The sequence below is a fragment of the Phodopus roborovskii genome, unplaced genomic scaffold (assembly GCF_943737965.1).
Source record: "Phodopus roborovskii unplaced genomic scaffold, PHOROB, whole genome shotgun sequence".
NCBI lineage: Eukaryota > Metazoa > Chordata > Mammalia > Rodentia > Cricetidae > Phodopus > Phodopus roborovskii.
Window position 1 is genome coordinate 4,374,788 of NW_026126412.1, and position 19,582 is coordinate 4,394,369.

At 36.1% G+C, this 19,582-nt stretch overlaps 1 protein-coding gene across 3 annotated transcripts in view; it reads left to right on the top strand.

Annotated features, from left to right (window-relative positions):
- Positions 1-19,582, top strand: part of Fam172a (family with sequence similarity 172 member A) — a 377,012-nt gene that overhangs the window by 205,899 nt on the left and 151,531 nt on the right. For all 3 annotated transcript variants that reach the window (XM_051182789.1, XM_051182788.1, XM_051182790.1), the window contains one exon: positions 134-253. In XM_051182789.1, the coding sequence (XP_051038746.1) occupies positions 134-253 (120 nt within the window). The remainder of the gene's footprint in view (positions 1-133; positions 254-19,582) is intronic.

A 19,582-nucleotide genomic window follows, 5' to 3' on the forward strand; every position in this document is an offset into this window, starting at 1 on the left:
TTTCGTTTGATTTCTTTGAATATTCTCTAACCATCTTATTCTTATGCGCAAATGCAGGCATATAATTGAATTCAATTGATTACTGTGAGAGTCACTAGATACAATATGCAGTATGTATTTGGTTTTTTTGTAGGAAAATGGTTCTCCTGAAGAGCATGCAGTCTATGTCTGGGACCATTTCATAGCCCAGTCTGCAGCAGAGAGCGTGTTTTTTGTTGCTCACAGCTATGGAGGACTTGCTTTTGTTGAACTGGTAAGTGAACATTTCACTTTTTTAATGATTTATTTTTTAATGTATGTGTGTAAGTCCCTTTGTGTATTATATGATGTGCATACCAGTGCCTACATGTCCAGAAGAGGGCAAAGGATTCCCCTGGAACTGGAGTTACTGGCAGTTTTGAGCCACCTGATAGGGGTGCTGGGAACTGAACAAGGGTCCTCTTCCAGGCAGGGGAACTGATGAGGGTCCTCTGAAGGAGCAGGCAGTGCTCTTAACAGCTGAACCTTCTCCAGTCCTTAACTCTAATTCTGAATGTAAGCCTCTTTACAGGTTTGGTTTGATTTGGTTTGGTTTGGGTTTGGTTACTGGTGGGGTTTTGGTTTGAGAAAAGGTTTCACTGTTCAGCTCTGGATAGCCTAGAACTTGCTATGTAGAATGTACTGGCCTCTAACTCACACAGATGCCTGCCTCTGCCTCTCAGATCCTAGAATTAAAGGCAAGTGTCACTGCACCCAGCATACACTCTATTCCTTTTTTTCTTTCTTCTTGATAATTATTACTTCAAGTTATTTTAAAAATCATAAGAGCTAGAAGTGGTAGATGGGTGGATGACTCCAAGGAAACAGCATCTTCCAAACACAGCAGGACTGATTGGACATGTGAGCATAAGAGACAGTCCAGCGTTCGCACGGAGACTGTGGCAGCATATAATAGGCCCAAGGGAAGTTCCAACACTGAGAAAAGAAGATGGACAAGAAATCCCACTATTAAGCAAGAAACTATTTTCCACTAATGCCTCCTGGGAAAGGGAAAATAAGTTTTCTCTAATAGAGTGACACTGGGTATATCAACCACACTCTGGGGCAGGCCCCATGACCAGTAGTAGTTAGACATCACAAAATGGACTTTGTGTGTGTGTGTGTGTGTGTGTTGGGGGGTGCTTCTTGTCTCATTTTGTTTTGGTATTTTATGTCTTGATGTTTTTTGTTTGTTTTGATTTTCATTTTGATTTTCCCTTTGTTTTTATTTTTGAAAGAGAAAAGGAACATGAAGTTAGATGTATAGGAAGGTGGACAGAGTCAGGGAAGGTTAGAGTGGTGAAAGACTATGTTCAAAATATATTATATGAAAAGATTTTAAATTTAAAAATGAAAATGTATTTAAATACACCCAGGATATACTTGTATGATTTTTTAAAAGAATGTACTAATTTCTTTAAGTGTAACAGAGTTTTATATTACTAAAAAGAAGTGACTTTTGGCTGTTCCTTCTTTATATATTATTTTTAAATTTCAATATTATCATGTGTCTTCTATACATTTTAGTTCTACATTTTATTTTATTTATATACCACTAATATGTATGTTAATCATATAGACCCAAAACTGAAAACCATTCAATATTTGGTATCATTTTAATAATTTTCAAAAAATTATTTATTTTATTTCTGGTTTGCCTCCATGTGTGTCTGTGTGAGCATGTCAGATCCTCTGGAACTGTAGTTACACACAGCTATGAACTGCCACAGGGGTGCTGGGAATTGAACCCCGAGCCAGTGCTCTTAAACACTGAGCCCAACTCTAGCCCCAATTTTAATAATTTTAACTGACTTTGATATATACTGTTCAGTATTTAACACTTTTTCAGAGTTCATGTGATTAGCATTAAACCTATCAGAAATGTTCCATTATTGTACTTGGAACTAGCATTCTTTGCTTAGTCACAAAAATTTAAAGAGTTAAAATTAGGTACATGGGATAGGAACACTTCTCAGGTATCTTGGATCTAATCTGATTGGATACAGTATTCTAGATTGCAGTGATGCCACTGTGGTTATTGTGAGTGATTGATGTTAGAAATGCATTAATGAAGGGTTGTGTCAGAATGGCATGATATCCATTGTCTACTTTTCATTTTTCTAAGTTTGGTGTGTAGTTCTGTAAATATGTCTCTGTGGCCTTTTGGCTGCCCATACTCAGGCTCAAGTGATTTAGAAAAGAGTAGTGCTCGCCCCTGACACATAAGATACTGCAGGTGCCCTCCTACGCCTAAAATGCTTACACTGTGCTAAAATCAAGAAACATGTTGTCATTTCCTTCTTAATTTGACTTCAGTATTTAAAGATTGTTTGCAATCATTTTTAGCTTCACAGATTTTGTTTATTTTGCTATATATTATGTTGTACATAACACACACCTTAAGGGAGTTTTTTTTTTTTTTAACACATTAGTGTGGTTTTGTTTTTTTAATATGGTTGTTTGGGGGAAAATACAGTGTTTTAAAATAGTGTTTCAATATCTACAGATAAGTAATTAAACATTTGTAACGATAGATAGCTTTTATTTATAAGCCACTAAATTACTTTAAAATTAACTTTAACTTAGGGAGTAACTTAAAATATATAAAGTCCTGAAACACTACTAATCTAATTTCTAATTTCAGTAAAACATAACTTACAATTTTTTAAACCTTACAATCATTTATTTAAAAAAAAAAAAAACACAACTCTGTAAATCAGACTTGGGATTAGTGCAAATTTAAGGCTATTTTTAAAAATGAACTTAAGATGCTAAAATTGACAAATGACCAGTGTGTCAGCACTGTTTTGCCTGTCCTTCTTGTCACACACTGGTGGATATTTTGCCACTTTTGTTCCAGTTTAATATAAAGCACACAGATGTTTCAGAACAAGACTTGACTTCTGACCTTGAGGCTATTAGGGTCAGGGTCCTCAGGGCCTGTGAAATTATCACAAGCTGAGCTAAAGTTTTTCTCCAGCACAGGAAGTAACTAGTAAGTAAGAAGTTAAAAAGGAGCTTTGTCTGAGAGACAAGATGGTCCCAGTAAGGGTCAGCTTCTGTAGTCTGCTGTCCCTGCAGGAGGCCATGCATGGGAGGAGGAGATAATAGAACCTCTGGTGGATCTGTCAGGCGGGAGCAGAGCTGAGAAGTCTATTTCATGTAATATACCTTGTTTAGGTCTTAAAATATTAATGGTTATCATTTCAACTTCATGCATTTGCTACTTGTTGTATAACAAATGATTAAACTATGTAATGCAGGGGCACCAACAGTGCCCGCTGAAGAAAGAGTGGTCTTGGCCTAAAAAGTAGCTTACAAGCAAATAATAGTGCATGCTGATGAGGTTTGCATTTCAGTAAATTTAATAAACATGTGTAAGCTCATTATATTTCTATTTCAAAATGCCTTTTGAAAGAAAACATAGTAACAGAAAAACAAACTGCAATATTTATAAACCTGCTCTCTTGCAGTTATTGATAATATTCTTAAGAGAAAAGTCTTAGTTTTTAAAATGTTGGCAAATATTGTCTCTGGGTATTTCAGCATAAGTGTAACATATGAAATTATCTTAAATGGTTTCAAAATGTTAGTATTAGCTATATAAGAAAAAAGTGAAGATTAACATAATATGGTGAATTATACACATCATATATAAAACTTTTAGCTTTCAGTGGTTTAAAATGTTTAAAAATTGGTTGAAGTTTATACTCTTAAAAGACCACAGGGTTCCCTCTATGTGTCCCTGCCTTAGTGTAGTCTATCATATTTGAGGACTTACAGATCATTTTTTACCAGTGTCATTTCTTTGAGCCATACATGTTAAGAACATTTATTTTAAATGTAAACTGTATAGCACATGCAGTTTAAAAAAATTAAGTGTAATTAATACAGTTTTGCATGATATTTACATGTAATGTAGCTTGCCACATAATAGGTTAAAACTTATGTAAAATTCTAGTTTAAAATTAAAAGTGCTTACTTTGAAGTTTGGAGAACAAGATTGTTAGAGGTCCATGTTTTCCTAATTGCTTTTGGAAACTGAGAATGTCTTAAAGTATTGAAGAACATTCAATAGTGAAAAAATTATTTTCAAAGCCAGTATTCATTTTATGGTAGTATGTCTTGTAATGAAACTATTTCTGAGTATAGCCTTATGAGAACAGTATATAGTTTGCTGTAGCCACAAGAAACATGATACCAAAAGTATAGCTGTCACTGCCTTTGCTTGTATTATGGAGTGAAACTCAAATGTCCAGTTCTCCAAACTTTCTGTGACCCAAGAAAAACAAGTATTGATAAGACATCCTGTTTTAATCCAACATATAGTTATCAAAGACAAAAGAATGATCAGTCTCATCCATTGATAATGAATTTCTGAAAATCGTTTATCTGCCTATATTATCTTATCTAAGGAATATTTAGCCATATATTTCCATCTTACACATTTAATTTTATATGTGGTAGGATTAATAATCTTAGCTACATTTTGTTTACCAAATTATTTGGACAGACATGTACAGATAGTGCAGCCTAGTTATTTAAGCTTAGGCTCTTAGGTTCACTTTTCTTTAATTTTCATATTACAATTCATGTTTTGACATTTCCATCCCTTCCCCAGGCACTTGGTTGAAATGATTCCATTGCTTTCATTGGCCATTTCACTGGGTTTTGTTCTTGTCTTCCCAGGTGCTAATCAGTTTACAAAATCAAGTAACACTGTCATCATTATTGTTGTTGAAATGAGCTGGCTTTCCTTGTCCACAACCCACCTCCGCTCACTTTATGGCTGTGCTTACAGGTCACAGTGCCTCACATTCAGATGGTTGCCTTTAACCAAAGCAAGAGTGCTCATATTTTTCATAAAGTGTATCAAGTATTTCTATCAATACATTTCACTGGCTTCACTGAATTGTCTCAACTTAAAGAATATTAGGATCTGCTCATTTTTATTTCTTTTTTCTGCATTGTTCGTGGTTTGTTCACAGCCACCATTAAAAAACATCACTTAGAAATGTGTGAAAACAGCTCCTTTTGAAAGCATGTCTCTACCCACTTTTGACTTTGGTTTTTCCATGCTTGTCAGCACTTGATTGGCACCTCACTTGCATGTGAATTAAGGACTGAAGGGAACTCTATTTTCCTGCCATTGTTCCGCTCTGGGTTCCCTGGCCTCCAGGCAGCCTAAGCTGCCTTGAGCAGCTGGTAGAAGGCTAGTTTTGGGCATGGCTGTATGAGGACACTCAACCTCTGTCTACTCTTAGAAGGTCTTTTTAAGTTACTTGGAACATGATTTAGATTTATACTGAAGAGGAAATGGAATTGAGCTAACATTTTTTAGCCTTTACCTTTAATGACATTCCTGCTAACTATGACCTTAAAGTAATAACATTATATTTTGTCCACAATAAACAAAGTAAATTAAATATTGGTAGGAAGTTTATTCAATGTGATCATTGTGAATTGTGAAATTTTGGATGGCTGGGAATCAAAAATTGATGGGAAGTGAAATAAAGGAGGATAAACCAGAGAAAATGGAATCATAACGGTATCAAAATAATTGAGACTGAAAACACTCTTATAAACTAACTTTGAAAACTAGCCAATTCAGTAAAAACAACACTTGTAGTAAAATGACAAGATAAATCTTAACTAGTTTTGCTTTAAAATTGTCTTGTGTGTCTCTTTGTTCACTCAAATGCTGAAGATACAGCTTCCAGGTAGTCAAACATTGCACTCAAGTTTGAGAATACACAATGACAGAGTAGTTAGAAATATTTGTTGTTAGTTGGCTATTGCATGGAGTTTAAGCCTTAGCAGTACCATTCTTGCTAATTTATTCCTTCTACTCTCAATGTAAATGTTGATGGATTTCAGAATTCTAGCAAATGTATTCTTTCTCATTGAGCAATGTTCTCCTTTTGTGCTGGTGACCCCAAGTCTCAGTTTGAGAGAAAAGATCACTTTCCACAATTCACTAAGTATACTCCTTTCATGAAAACAGGAAAATTATTAAAAGTAAATTCTGTTTTTTACAGTGTTATGTCACAGCCACTGGAAGATTTCCAAAAGTCCATTTCATCCCAACATATAGTTGACTTAATGACTTACTTTATTTCTTGTTTTAATTATTTTACCTTTGAGATAAAATTTATACATTCAACTTAACTGAGATATAATTACTTATTGAACATCAATGAGACATACTTAAGATGCTGGGCAAGTCAATCTTTCAAGTGACTCAATTAATGGTTTTTAATGTATTCACAGATTGTACAACCATCATCAATATCTAAATTCAGATAGTGCCTCTTAAGTACATGAAGTATTGCAACATAATTAGTCTTAAACATCTGTCTCGATGAATTGGATTATGTTCCAAATTGGATTTTGTTCCCCACCCTCCTGCTTATGTTCCCCCCGCCAATCTCCCTCTTCCCCACCCTGCTCTTCTCTGTCCTGCTACCTCATCCTCTTCATCTTCCTCTTCCTCCCCAGTCTCTCCCTCTTTCTTTTCCTCTTCCCCTTCCTCCTCCTATTTTTGAGACAGGGTCTCACTATGTAGCCCTGTCTGTCCTGGAACTCATGGAGATTCTCCTACATCTGCCTCCAATGTATAGGGATCAACGGTGTGCACCACCACCTTCTTGGATTAGCATTTACAAATTATGTGAGGTGAAGGTCAAATTTAGTTTCTGAATTTTTGAGTGTGTGTATTCAGTTTTTCTGCCACCCTTCATTGGGAAACAAAGCCATTCTTTCCTTATTGTTTTAATGTCTGGTTCTAAATCAATTAGCTGTAAATGTAATTCTGGGCTCTGTCACATTGCTAAACTGTCCTATTGTTAGCACCACAGTGACCTGCTATACGCAGCTTTGCAGTAAGCTTTGAAATCAGGATGTTGTTCTAATACTTTTTAAAAGATTACTTTGACTCCTTGCATTTTTTATAGATTTTAGAATTAATGTATTTTTTTGCTGAGGGGAGGAAAGCATCAGGGATTCTGATTGGGGTTGATTAAATGTGTACACAATTTGGAGATTATTGCTGCTTGATGATACAAGCTTTCCCATCCATGAACATGGATCACCTTTTCATTTAGTTAGGCTTTTGCTGAGGAACTATTATCAATTGGTAGTTAGTGGCTGTTAGGAAAGGCAGAGCCATTTGTCTTTAAGGGTGTGAGCACAGGAAGGTCACCCCATCTCCAGTGGAGGACCCACACCCTCAGATTTACTCATTCATATCGAAGGCCACAGCATTTGTGACTACAGATAGTTTTGTCTCTTCTTTTCCAATCTGGGTACATTTTCTGTAATTTCTTCCATTTTGTTAGTTGTTTTGTGGAATTTTCCTGAAGAGAAGCCACAGTAAAGACTACATAGATGTTCTGAGTGGGCATCTTTGCCTTTTTTATGGTCTTAGGGAAAAACACTCATTGTTTCAGTTGAACATGGTGTTAGCTGTGATTATATGTTACTTCTATGAAAAACTAATGTAAGATCACATCAATCAAGAAGATTGTTGAAATAGAGAAAAGGTGATATTCTTTATATCATAAAGGATCCAAACTATTCTGTGAGGATTACTTTTGGAAGAGACTTTTACAATGTCAACAAGACTGTACCAGGCTAATGTCCTTCCGTATCCACAAACTAAATAGCTGGACATGATCTCTGTTAATAAAATAGTCATGAAGTCAGTGAGCTGGTGAAAGTAGCCTGATACTTGTTAACTCAGAAAATAAGTTTACAAATTAATGTGTTAAAGATAAATCCTTTTTTGAAAACACAGTGTAATTCACTATGTAGAACAGGCTAGCCTCGAACTCACAGATATTTGCCTGCTGTTGGCTACTAGGCACTGAGAATACAGGAGTGGCCAACCATGCTTAAATTAAAAAAAAAAAAAAAAAAAAAAATAGCCAAGAAACATTTCTTTTCCAATGTTTGATATAGTATTTCAATGTCAAATCCTATACTGTAAATTATCTATTTTACTGCCTCGGGATTGTAGAAGAACACATTTTTGCTAAATAGGAACTATTTTTTCCCCTTTGGTTGTCCTTATAGTCCTATAATGATAACTCATAATAAATTCTCAGAAATAAAATGCTTCACTGTGCCAATACCTGTGCTTCGATATCTAAAATTGAAAAGAACTTTTGAAAGACATATTTGGTTTTTTTTTTTTGTTTTATTTTTTTTCACTTCTTAAATTTGAATTAGAAACAATCTTATTTTACATATCAATCCCAGTTCCCTGTCGTCCCCCAATCCTCCAATTCCCCCCCCCACTTACTCCCCATCCTATCCCCCTTCTGCTCCCCAGGGAGAGTGAGGCCTTCCATGGGGGATCATCAAAATCTGTCACATCATTTGGGCAGGGCCTAGGCCCTTCCCCTTGTATAAACTGAGTAGTATCCCTCTACAGGGAATGGGCTTCCAAAGTCCATTCATACCCCAAGGATAAATACTGTTCCACTACCAGAGGCCCCTTAGACTGTCAAGGTCTTCTGACTAACACTCACATTCAGGGGTCCTGGTTTGGTCCTATGCTGGTTTTCCATCTGTCAGTTTGGAGTCCATGAGTTCCCCCTTGTTCAGGTCAGCTGTTTCTGTGAGTTTCCGCAGCCTGGCCTTAACTCCTTTCCTCATCACTCCTCCCTCTCTACAACTGGATTCCAGGAGATTGGCTCAGTGCTTAGCTGTGGGAAAAGACTTATTTGTAATACAAACTATTTAGCTTTTACCATAGACTTAAGGCCCAATCCTTATTAAGTAATTTACTCAAATTGACTTACAGAAGCCAGGTAATCCTCAAATTTAAACCATATTGAACCCATGCTGAGGTATGGTTTGAGGGAACAATGATGGAACGTAGATCTGAGCAAAGAACTCTTTATTATTATTCAGAATGATTTCAGAAGATAGTTTGTTGCAAACGTCAGCATTGGTGCATGTAGTAAGTGTGCCATCAACTAAGAATAAATAGAGTTGATAAACTCAGATTTATAATCTGGCTGCCAGGGACGGAATTCAGTGATAACTACAAAATACACAGAGTAATTAGTTGTAAACATGTTTCCCCTGTAAACGTCACATCACCTCCTTATAAGGAAAAACAGAATATATACCATGGACCATCGCAAGATAATGAATGATGGCCTACTCACTGCCAACAAGTGCAGAAATGAAAGGGTTAATAGCTTAGAGTAGGTTAGGTTAAATGATAGACAGATAAGTATGTATGTATGTTTGTGTGTGTATGTATGTATGTATGTATGTATGTATGTATGTATGTATGTGTAAAATTCTGACACCTACATCTTAGAGTTGCTATGTTGAAATCAGTGATATTTAGGTCAGTCCTGAGTATATAAGTAGAACTTCAGCACAGAAACAAAATGGGCAAGATAACAAAAATGATGATGGAAGATGAGCACTTACAGAGCCTATGCAGCATCTATTATTTCTGGCCTTGAAATTTTGTGTTCCTGGGAGAATAAATAATATACATTACTTGGTAAATACAGTAATTTAACTAAGAAATCTTATATTTTAAATCTCTTTTCAAGGAAAGTAGTTAGACATAGCCGTAAGTAAGCATGCTTCAGTTATATCTTCTGTGATTAAATTCAATATGAATTAAGTCTCGTCCTTTAGAAATTACTTTCCCTATTTAAGTATTTATTAGTTTGGGCTGTTATAATAAAACCACGGCAAATCTTGTAACTTGAAGAATAATACTTATAACTCTGCAGACTTCGATGATTAAGGTCAAGGTACCAGCTGATGGAGGCCCTACAGCTGACCACTTTTAGTCATATAGTTCCTTTATCTTTTTCTAAAGAAACTAAGCCTATTGTTGGGGTTTGAATCTCAGGAAATCATCTTAAATTTTCTGCACCAAAGATCCCACTTCCTCATACCATTATCCTAGATGTAATGTTTTAACATATCAATTTTGGGAAGACTCAAACTTGGAATCCATAATAGAGGATTCCAGATCCTCCAAAGTAAATGTCTTCTTGTATTGAAAAATGTATTAATACCACTCAACAGCTTCTAATACCACTCAACAGCTTCTAAAGCCTTAACCTATCACAGTGATAACTTTCAGGCTAAAATTTAGAGTTCCATGTAAATGTCACTGAGAGTGACACTCAAAGCATGCTTCTTCCTGAGGTTCAATGCCCTTCTGGCTATGCACCCATGAACACACAAGTAATCTTTTTAGGGTGCAGTAGCAATTCTTGCCAGTAATTCTCTGACTATTTCATTATGGACCTTGATGAATAAAAAGCATCTCTGCCTTTAATATGCACTGTGTAGAAATATAAAACATGTTCAATGTTTTATATTGGTAGAAATTGGTAGAAATTGCCAGTCTTTCTTTTTTCCAGTGATACCAGGAATGCTTTATAATTATCAACTCATATAATAATATGAGTCTTCTAATAGGTAGTCATGACAAAGAAGTCTTGACTTTACCTGATGCCTTTTATTATCCAATGACAAAATGCTGATTTCACTTTCTACGTGTTACCTCCTGTCTTGGTTAGGTCTACTGCTGTGAAGAGATTTCATGACAATAGCAACTCTTACCAAAGAAAGCATTTCCTTGGGAATGGCTTACAGTTTCAAACATTAAGTCCATTATCATCATGGCAGGTCATGGAGGTGTACAGGCAGAAATGCTTCTAGAGAAGGAGCTAAGAATTCTACATCTTGATCCTCATGCAACAGGAAGTGAACTGTGTGCCACACTGAGCATAGCTTGAGCATAGGAGACCTCAAAATCCACCACCACAGTGGCACACTTCTCTAACAAGGCCATACCTACTCCAACATTGCTCCATCTCCTAATAGTGACACTCCCTATGGGCCATTTTCTTTGAAACCACCACACCTCCATTATGTCAGTGTTGATTTCACCTACAAAAAAAAGTTCCTAGGAGTAATAATACTAACAGTTTTTACCACTATTGCAAGCTAATCCTCACATTTTCAGCTTTGCTTTCTATTACACATTTTGAGGCATCTGTTCAAGACTAAATATATTTATATTATGTCTAAATATTAAAATACAATAAGACATTAGATGCTTTTGTGTGTTATAAACTAACATTTGGTAGCATTTGCATTTTCTCTAAGATATTATTGTAGATCTCCAGAATAGATATTTTCATAGTTGATTTCTGTATGAAGAGTCCTCTCTTACTCTTAAAGTAACATCTCACTTCTGTCCTTATAGAATCCATAGAATATCAGTGAGCCATAAGGATTTAAGACATGACTGGGTCAAATGAAGTTTTAAACTATCCGTAGTGGTGTGGGAAGATGAAGATGAACTTTCCCACTAGAGTTAGTTTTGTCTCAATTTCTTATAAAGCATAAGGTGGCAGTATCATATTCATGCCCATCACCAACATCAACAATGCTTAAAAAGTATTCTTCATCAGGTGGTTCTTTAACCCTCCTAATATTTTTAAGAGGTAAATATATTTATCTTGCTATTTAGCAATGGCTGTTGAACCTAGGGGTCGTGCACACTAGATGAGTAGGCTAACACTGAGATGTACTTTTTTCTGTCTTTTTACTTTATTTTTTTAAATATTTGAGGCAGGAGTTTAGTAAGTTGTCCAGGATGACGTTGAATCTTCTAGGTTCTCATCATCATTATATATATTTTCTCTTCCCTTAAAAAGATGACTATTCACTTTGTTATAGTTGGACCTTTTTGCTTCTTTCCTCTTATCAAATACCTGCCTCACACACACAGAGAAAAAAAAAACAGTATAGCATACAAATGGAAATTGATTGATTTATAATTTTATACATATTTATGGAGTGTTCAATGATAATTCAATCATAGATATGATATGAGCTAACCTGACTCTCTATCGACTCAAACAGCCTATAAATATTAGGAGTCTTTTTACCTTTATTTAAAATATGTAAGGTGTTGTAGACTGTTATTTCTAGGTTCTGGAACAGTAAAACCAATTTCTCCTCTCTACTGTATTAGTACCAGTTTTCCAACCTCATTCTATCTCCTCACCTCACCCATGTTTTTGGCTCCTACATGAGTCAGAGCATGCAGTATTGAACTGACATTACTTACCATATTGCCTTCCAATTGCAGTCATGTTGGCACAGATGATGGGATTCCATTCATTTATGGTGAAACAAGATTCTGTTATATACATATAGCTTAATTTCCTTTCCCATTCATAACCAGTGGATATGTGATTTCCATATCCTGGATATTGTGACTATAACTGCAATAAACCTGAGTATGCAGGTGTTTCTTTGATAGAATAATGTTTCTTTGAGACCAGAATATGTGTGGTTGTTTTAAGTTTCTTGAAGAACAATGTACTATGTTTTGTAATTGGTGTGGCAATTTACCTTCTCAACAATGCTCTTGCGGGATTCCATTTTTTTCTGTATCTGCAGCAATACTTGTTATCTTCGTACTTTTTGGCAATAGTTATTTTTCAGCAGTGAGATGCTATCTCATTGAGGCTTTAATTCTTATTAAAGTACTGTGCATTTAGGACATTGTGCATGCTAGACAAGCACTCTGCCACTGAACTATAGCCCTAGTTCTCATTTTTACTTTTCTCTTTGAGACAGTGTTAAGTTGACATAATTGGCCTTGAACTACTCTACATCCCAGGCAGGCCTTTCATAACTTCTGATCCTCCTATCTCAAACAACTGATTAGCTGGGATTACAGGCCTATTACTCCTGGCCCCAGCTCATTGTGGCTATTATTTGATTGCATAATAATTAGTGATTTTGAACATTTTCATATACCTGTTAGCTTTTTGGATATCTTATTTTCCCACCCTGGAGGCTCTTGCTTCACACTGCTAATGTTTCCACACTGTGTGTAGGGTTTCAGTGTGGATGTGACTCCTTTGGCCTTGTTTCCTGTGCTAGTCATGTCTCCTCCAAAAGAATCCTTAACCATCCCTAGCTCCCCTGAATAGTTTTCTTTTGTCTTTAACTTTTTTTTTTTTTTTTTTTTTTTTTTTTGGTGTGTGTGTATATGTTTTAAATTTTGAGATTTACAGTTGAACTACATTTCTTCTTTTCCCTCCCTCCAGTCTTTCCATATACACTTCTGTACTCTTTGTCAGTTCATGGCCTCTTTTTCTACTAGTTGTTATTGCATGCATGTAATATGTGCATATGTATGTGTATACTCCTATATAATTTGTTGAATTTATGTGATGCTACTTGTATTTATGGTTTCAGGGCTAACCAGTCACCACTGGATAACCATTTGGTGTGCTCTTCACTGGGGAAGACTATTTCCCCTACTCTCAGCATTTGTGATTTGTAAAAGAAGAATATTTATGGTGCATAGAGAGCAATTCATTTTTAAAATTTGTCTTGGTTATATACTCTTATCTTGTGGGCTTTGCTCTGTCCAGTTTTGCATGTTTGTTGGTATCATCCCTTTTCAGATCTCCTTTGTGCAGTCATGTTGAGGAGATTTTCTGGGTGTTGATTCTGATGATACTAGGAGATATAGCCTCATAGCCTATACTCTGGCTCTTATGCTCTTCCTACCCACTGTTCTGCAGGGTGCCCTTAGTCTTAGGTGTGGGAGCCCTTTAGATTTATCCTTTGGGACTGGGCTCTACAATTCTGCATTTGATCAGTCATATATTTTGTAGTAATCTCCATCTGTTGCAAATGACGAGAAACTATAACTTCTAACTTACTAAACCAGCCTAATATCTAACAATAGTGTATAAACATTTGCCTTAACAACCATGCTATTTTGACTAACATTGCATTTTGCTCTTTTGAAATTAGGTAGTGTAAGGCCTTCTGCCTCGGTTATTTGGCTCAAGATGATATTAACTATTCTGAAGTTTTTTGTTTACTTGCTTTTGGTTCCTTACAGTTTTTAGAATTATTTACTTTCACTTCTGGGAAGAAAGTCATTAATATTTTGGTTGGGAATAGCATTGAATTTGTAGACTGTTTTGGCTAGAATGAACATTTTGACAGTGTTGATTCCTATAATCTATGAATGTGCGTTTTTTGTATGTGTGTGTATTTTCTTAATTTTTTATTCATAAGTACTGTCTTAGTTTGCTTTCTAGTCTTTTGTTAAACCCATGACCAAAAGCAACTCTGGGAGGAAAGGGTTTATTTGGCAAATACATCCTGATCACAGTACGTTTGGAAGGGATGTCAGGGTAGAAATAGAAGGCAGGAACCTGGAGACAGATACTGAGTCAGAGGCCATGGAGAAGTACTGCTGACTAGCTTCCCTCTCAAAGCATGGTCTGCCTGTGTTCTACTGTCCAGTAACACCAGCCCAGGGGTGGCCCTACCACAATGGATGTCTCCCTCCCCGTATGAAGAAAATGCCCTACAAACTTGTCTATAGGTGATCTCATGGAGCCTTTTTCTCAGTTGAGGCTTCACTTCTCAGATAACTTTAGCCTGTGTCAAATTTGGGAGAAAAGAAGGACAAATATTATATAGTTTTCATCAATACAGCTTTTACTTCCTGCCATAAATTACTTCCTCGGTGTTATATTATAATGCATTATATTGTATTGTATTATATTATTTGTAGCTATTGTATATGGGATGGTTTTCTTGGTATTTCAGTAAGTTTACTAATTTCTTTTCTTTTTTGTTAATTTTTTTCAAATACCAACCGCTGTTTCCCCTCCCTTCTATTTTCTCATTTTCTCTCCTCACCTCCTCTCTACCTCTGCCTTCACGCCTTCTCAATTCAGAATGGGTAGGCCTCCCATGGAAGTCAACAAAGCATGCCATATCAAGTTGAAGCTGGATCAAACCCTTCCCCCTCCCTCAAGGATGGGCCAGGCATCCCAGCAAGGGGAATAGGTTCCAAAAAAGCCAGCTCATGTGCGTGATCTCACTGCTAGGGGCTCACAAACTGACCAAGCTACAAAACTGTCACCCACATGTGGAGGGCCGAGGTCCGTCAATTTTTATATGAAAATGCAACTGATTTGTTAGGATTTCATGTAAAATGACCCCTGGGGCTCATAGATTTGATTCCCAGCTGGTGAACCTATTTGAGGATATTATAGGATCAAGGAATTTGGGGTAGCTAGCTAACATGGGTTAAGTCTGCCACTGGTTTCTGTCTAGACCTTCCTTACTTCCCATTCTCTGAGATGTGAGGATCACAGTCTCCCTGCAGTCTCTCCCATGTGATGGACTGAAATCATGAGCCTTCCTCCCCTTGCTGTCATAGCAATGTGAAAAGTAACCAATATAAGATGTTTAATGTTGATTTTTATATCCTGAAAATTTACTGACTTTTTAAAAACCACACCCGGTTTGGTAGTCTTTAGGGATTTTTTTTTAATGTATAAAATAACTTAATCTGCAATTACATATTATAACTTACTCCTTTTTCTTTTCCAGTTGTTCTGTTTTTCTACTGTTATACTGGATGTAAATGGTGAAAGTGGATTTTTTTTATTCCTTTTTGTTGTGATAATAAACTGTGACAAAAGCAACATAGGGTGAAAAGGCGTATTTAAACTCCCACTTAAGACTTAACAGTTCCTCATGTTGGTGGGACATCGCAGCAGAAGTAGAGGCCGCTAGTTACACTGCGTCCACAGTGAAGAAGCACAGAGCAGTGAGGGGTGTACTAGTGCTGACTCCCCTCCCAGTCTTACTGGGGTCCCCTGCCTAGGGAATGGACCCATCCACAGTTGGTGAATCTCCTATCTCAACCAAGCGCCAGTCAAGGTCAGCCTCCATAGGGATGCCCAGAAGCCTGTCTCCCAGGTGATTGTAGACTCTGTCAAGTGGACAGAATTATGTTAGCAAGACAGCATAATCTCTAATCACACCACAGGCAAGTGTTGTTCTGATCCCTCATCAGGGAAACGACTCTCTGCAAATAATGGAGATGGTTACAGAAAACAACCTCCAATGAATGTGTACAATGTGTAGCCCAATCCCAATGGACAAATCTACTAAACAAGTCCTTCAGACTTAGTGGCTTATATAGAGGAGAATATATATATATATATATATATATATATGTGTGTGTGTGTGTGTGTGTGTGTGTGTGTGTGTGTGTGTATATATATATATATATCACACAATTAGTGAAAAAGGGGTCATAAATTTGAAACAGAGCAAGCAGGGGTATAAGGAGGTTAAGGTGGGATGTGGGGATGAAAGGGAAGGGAGGGAAGGGATCTCTGAGGTAATTACACTTATATTATTTTTATAATCAAAGGAAAAAGTTTTGTTCCTTTTTGGAGTGTTTATCATGAAGGGATATTAAATTTCATTCAACGTTTTTGTATGTCTATTTAGATAATCGTGTTACCTTTTATTATCTTAGTGTAATATATTATGCTTACTTATTTATGTATGTTTGAATAATTCTTCCTATTTTCATCTATATTTTTTAAATTGAAGTGAGTAACAATTTTGTTTTAAATGTCAATCCCAGTTCCCTCCCCTTCCCCTCCTCCCCTAACCTCCACCAAACCCCTATCCAATACCCTTTATGGTCTCCAGGGAGGGTAAGGCCTTCCATGGGGAACTTCAAAGTCTGTCACATGATTTGGAGCAGGTTCTAGGCCCTCCCCCATGTGTCTACACTGAAAGAGTATCCTTGTATGTGGAATGGGTTCCCAAAGTCCATTCGTACACTAGGAATAAATACTGATCCAATACCAGAGGCCCCATAGACTGCCTAGGACTCCTAACTAACACCCACATTCAGGGAGTCTTGGTTGGTCCTATGTTGCTATGAACATAGTTGAACAGACGTCCTTGTTGTATGAATGTGTATCCTATGGGTATATGCCTAAGAGTAGAATTGCTGGATCTTGTGGTAGACTGATTCCCATTTTCCTGATGAGCCACCATACTGATCTCCAAAGTGGCTATATGAGTTTGCACTTCCACCAGCAGTGGACGAGTGTTCTTATTTATCCACATCCTCTCCAGCATAAACTGTCTTTGGTGTTTCTAATTTTAGCCATTCTGACAGGAGTAAGATGGTAGCTCAGCATTGTTTTGATTTGCATTTCCCTGATGGCTAAGGATGTTGAGCACTTTCTTAAGTGTTTTTTAGTCATTTTAGAGAATTCTCTATTTAGTAATGTACCCCACTTTTTAATTGGATTATTTTGTGTTTTGTGACTAGCTTCTTGAGTCCTTTTTATATTTTGGATATCAGCCCTCTGTCAGATGTGGGGTTGATGAAGATATTTTTCCATTCTGTGGGCAGCTGTTTTGTCTTGTTGACTGTGTCCTTTGCCTTACAGAAGCTTCTCAGTTTCAGGAGGTCCCATTTATTAATTGTCAATCTCATTGTCTGCTACTGGTGTTATGTTCAGGAAGGGGTACCTCTCACTTTCTTTTCTAAGAGGTTCAGTGTGTCTGGATTTATGTTGAGGTCTTTGATCCATTTGGACTTAAGTTTTGTGCATGGGTATAGACATGGTTCTATCAGCAGTCTTCTACATGCCAGCATACAGGTATGCTAGCTCCATTTGTTGAAGATGCTTTTTTTTTCTATTGTACAATTTTAGCTGTTTTGTTCAAAATCAAGTATTTGTAGGTGTGTGGATTAATATCAGGGTTTTCAATTTCATTCCATTGGTCTACCTGTCTATTTTTGTGCCAATACCAAGCTGTTTTTAGGACTATAGCTTTTTAATACAGCTTGAAGTCAGGAATGGGTGATTCTAAGAATTGTGCTGGGATTTTGATGGGGATTGCATTGAATCTGTAGATTGCTTTTGGCAAGATTGCCATTTTTACTATAGATCTTACCTATCCAAGAGCATGGGAAATCTTTCCAATTTCTGGTATCTTCTTTAGTTTCTTTCTTTAAAGACTCAAAGTTCTTGTTATACAGGTCTTTCATTTGTTTGGCTAACATTACCCCAAGATATTTTATGTTGCTTGTGGCTATTGTAAAGGGTGATGTTTCTCTGATTTCTTTCTCAGCCTATTTATCATCTGTATATAGTAGGGCTACTGATTATTTTTTTCTGTACAATTATCTACTAAGTTGGGGTTTGGTTTATTCGTGCTTTTCTAATTCTGAATTATTCTTAAAGTAATTTCTAGATTTTCATGTTCTTCAGGATTCTACATTTCTCTGTTTAATTACATGACAACTTTATTTTTAATCCCTTAGCTGTTTTATGTTTGTAAGTGACTTCTAAGCAAGGCTTTTACCTAATCAACAACTCAAACTAATGAAAAGTAGAAGAGGAGGAAATTTTATAATAATAACAACTTCTATATTGGTTATATTTAAATAATTAATCTGTTGTGATAGGAGGGATTTAGTTTAAATTGGAGAAAACTGAAAAGAAAGATCTAGAGTGAATTGTCTTAGCTAATCCCATAATAATCCCTTCTTTGTAGCTCATTCTTTTTATGAATAGGCAGCTGTCTAAATTTGCCATACCAAAACAGTTTCAGTACTTATTTTATAATACCAACTAAGTGGAATTGATTCTGTTAAAACAATCTCTATCAGTATTTGCTACAGCATATTATTGATGAGTGTAACTAATAGCTATGTAGTGTATTACCTACTAAATCCTAGTTATTTCAAGTGCTCTAGAAATATTATCCCATGCAATCTTTCTAATAACCTATGATGTAGAAACTACTATCCCCCTCACTTCCATATAAGGAAATGAACACACATGATATATTAAATAGCTTACTTAGGATCATACAAGTAATAAATGATGGAGTCAGAATTTAAACTTGGGTTTTCTAGCTCGACTCATGACCACCATGGTATATACCACTGTTCCAAGGGACCACAGATTTGGATATAATAGGTCATTAAGGGACACGTAGCAAGTCATATTCACTGAGTTTAACTCTGAAGAGGGAGGTATTATGACTCCTGTTTTGTAAATAAGGATTTGATTTCAAAAGGTTAAAGAACTTAGAAAAGTTTGCACATGGGTCAAAAATATAACTAAAATCAAGTACATGAATTTACTCAAAAGATACACTTTCTTCTAATATTTTATTTAACTTCATGAAGTAAGTTTTCAGTAAATTAAGATATTATGATGAATGAAGGAACCCCCCATATAAGAGAATTCTGCCTTTATGATTGTAAAGAACATTTTTCAATAAGCTAAACATGTCTGACACCTACTTTTTTAAACTTGAATGTGTTTTTAAAAGTTCAGAGTTCACATGGTATACAAAATTATATTAGGTAGTATAGAATTTGATTTGATTCCTATTACAGTGAAATACATATCATATGACTAAGACATTTCTCATTTTCCATGCAGATGAGAAAACACGATTTAAATGTAAGAAGTAAATCCATAGTTGATCCTTTGTGTGTTATATATCATGACTTAGCAGCAGCATGTTACTGTGGGTTTTAGGATGCCCACAACTCATATGAAAATGACAATGGGAGAAAGGGGAACATTTGAATGTCTGTAACTAACCTACTGCTTCCAGCTTTCTGACTTAGGAGTACTTTCTGTGCTATCTGATACTTGGAAAGCATTAAAAGAGTGTT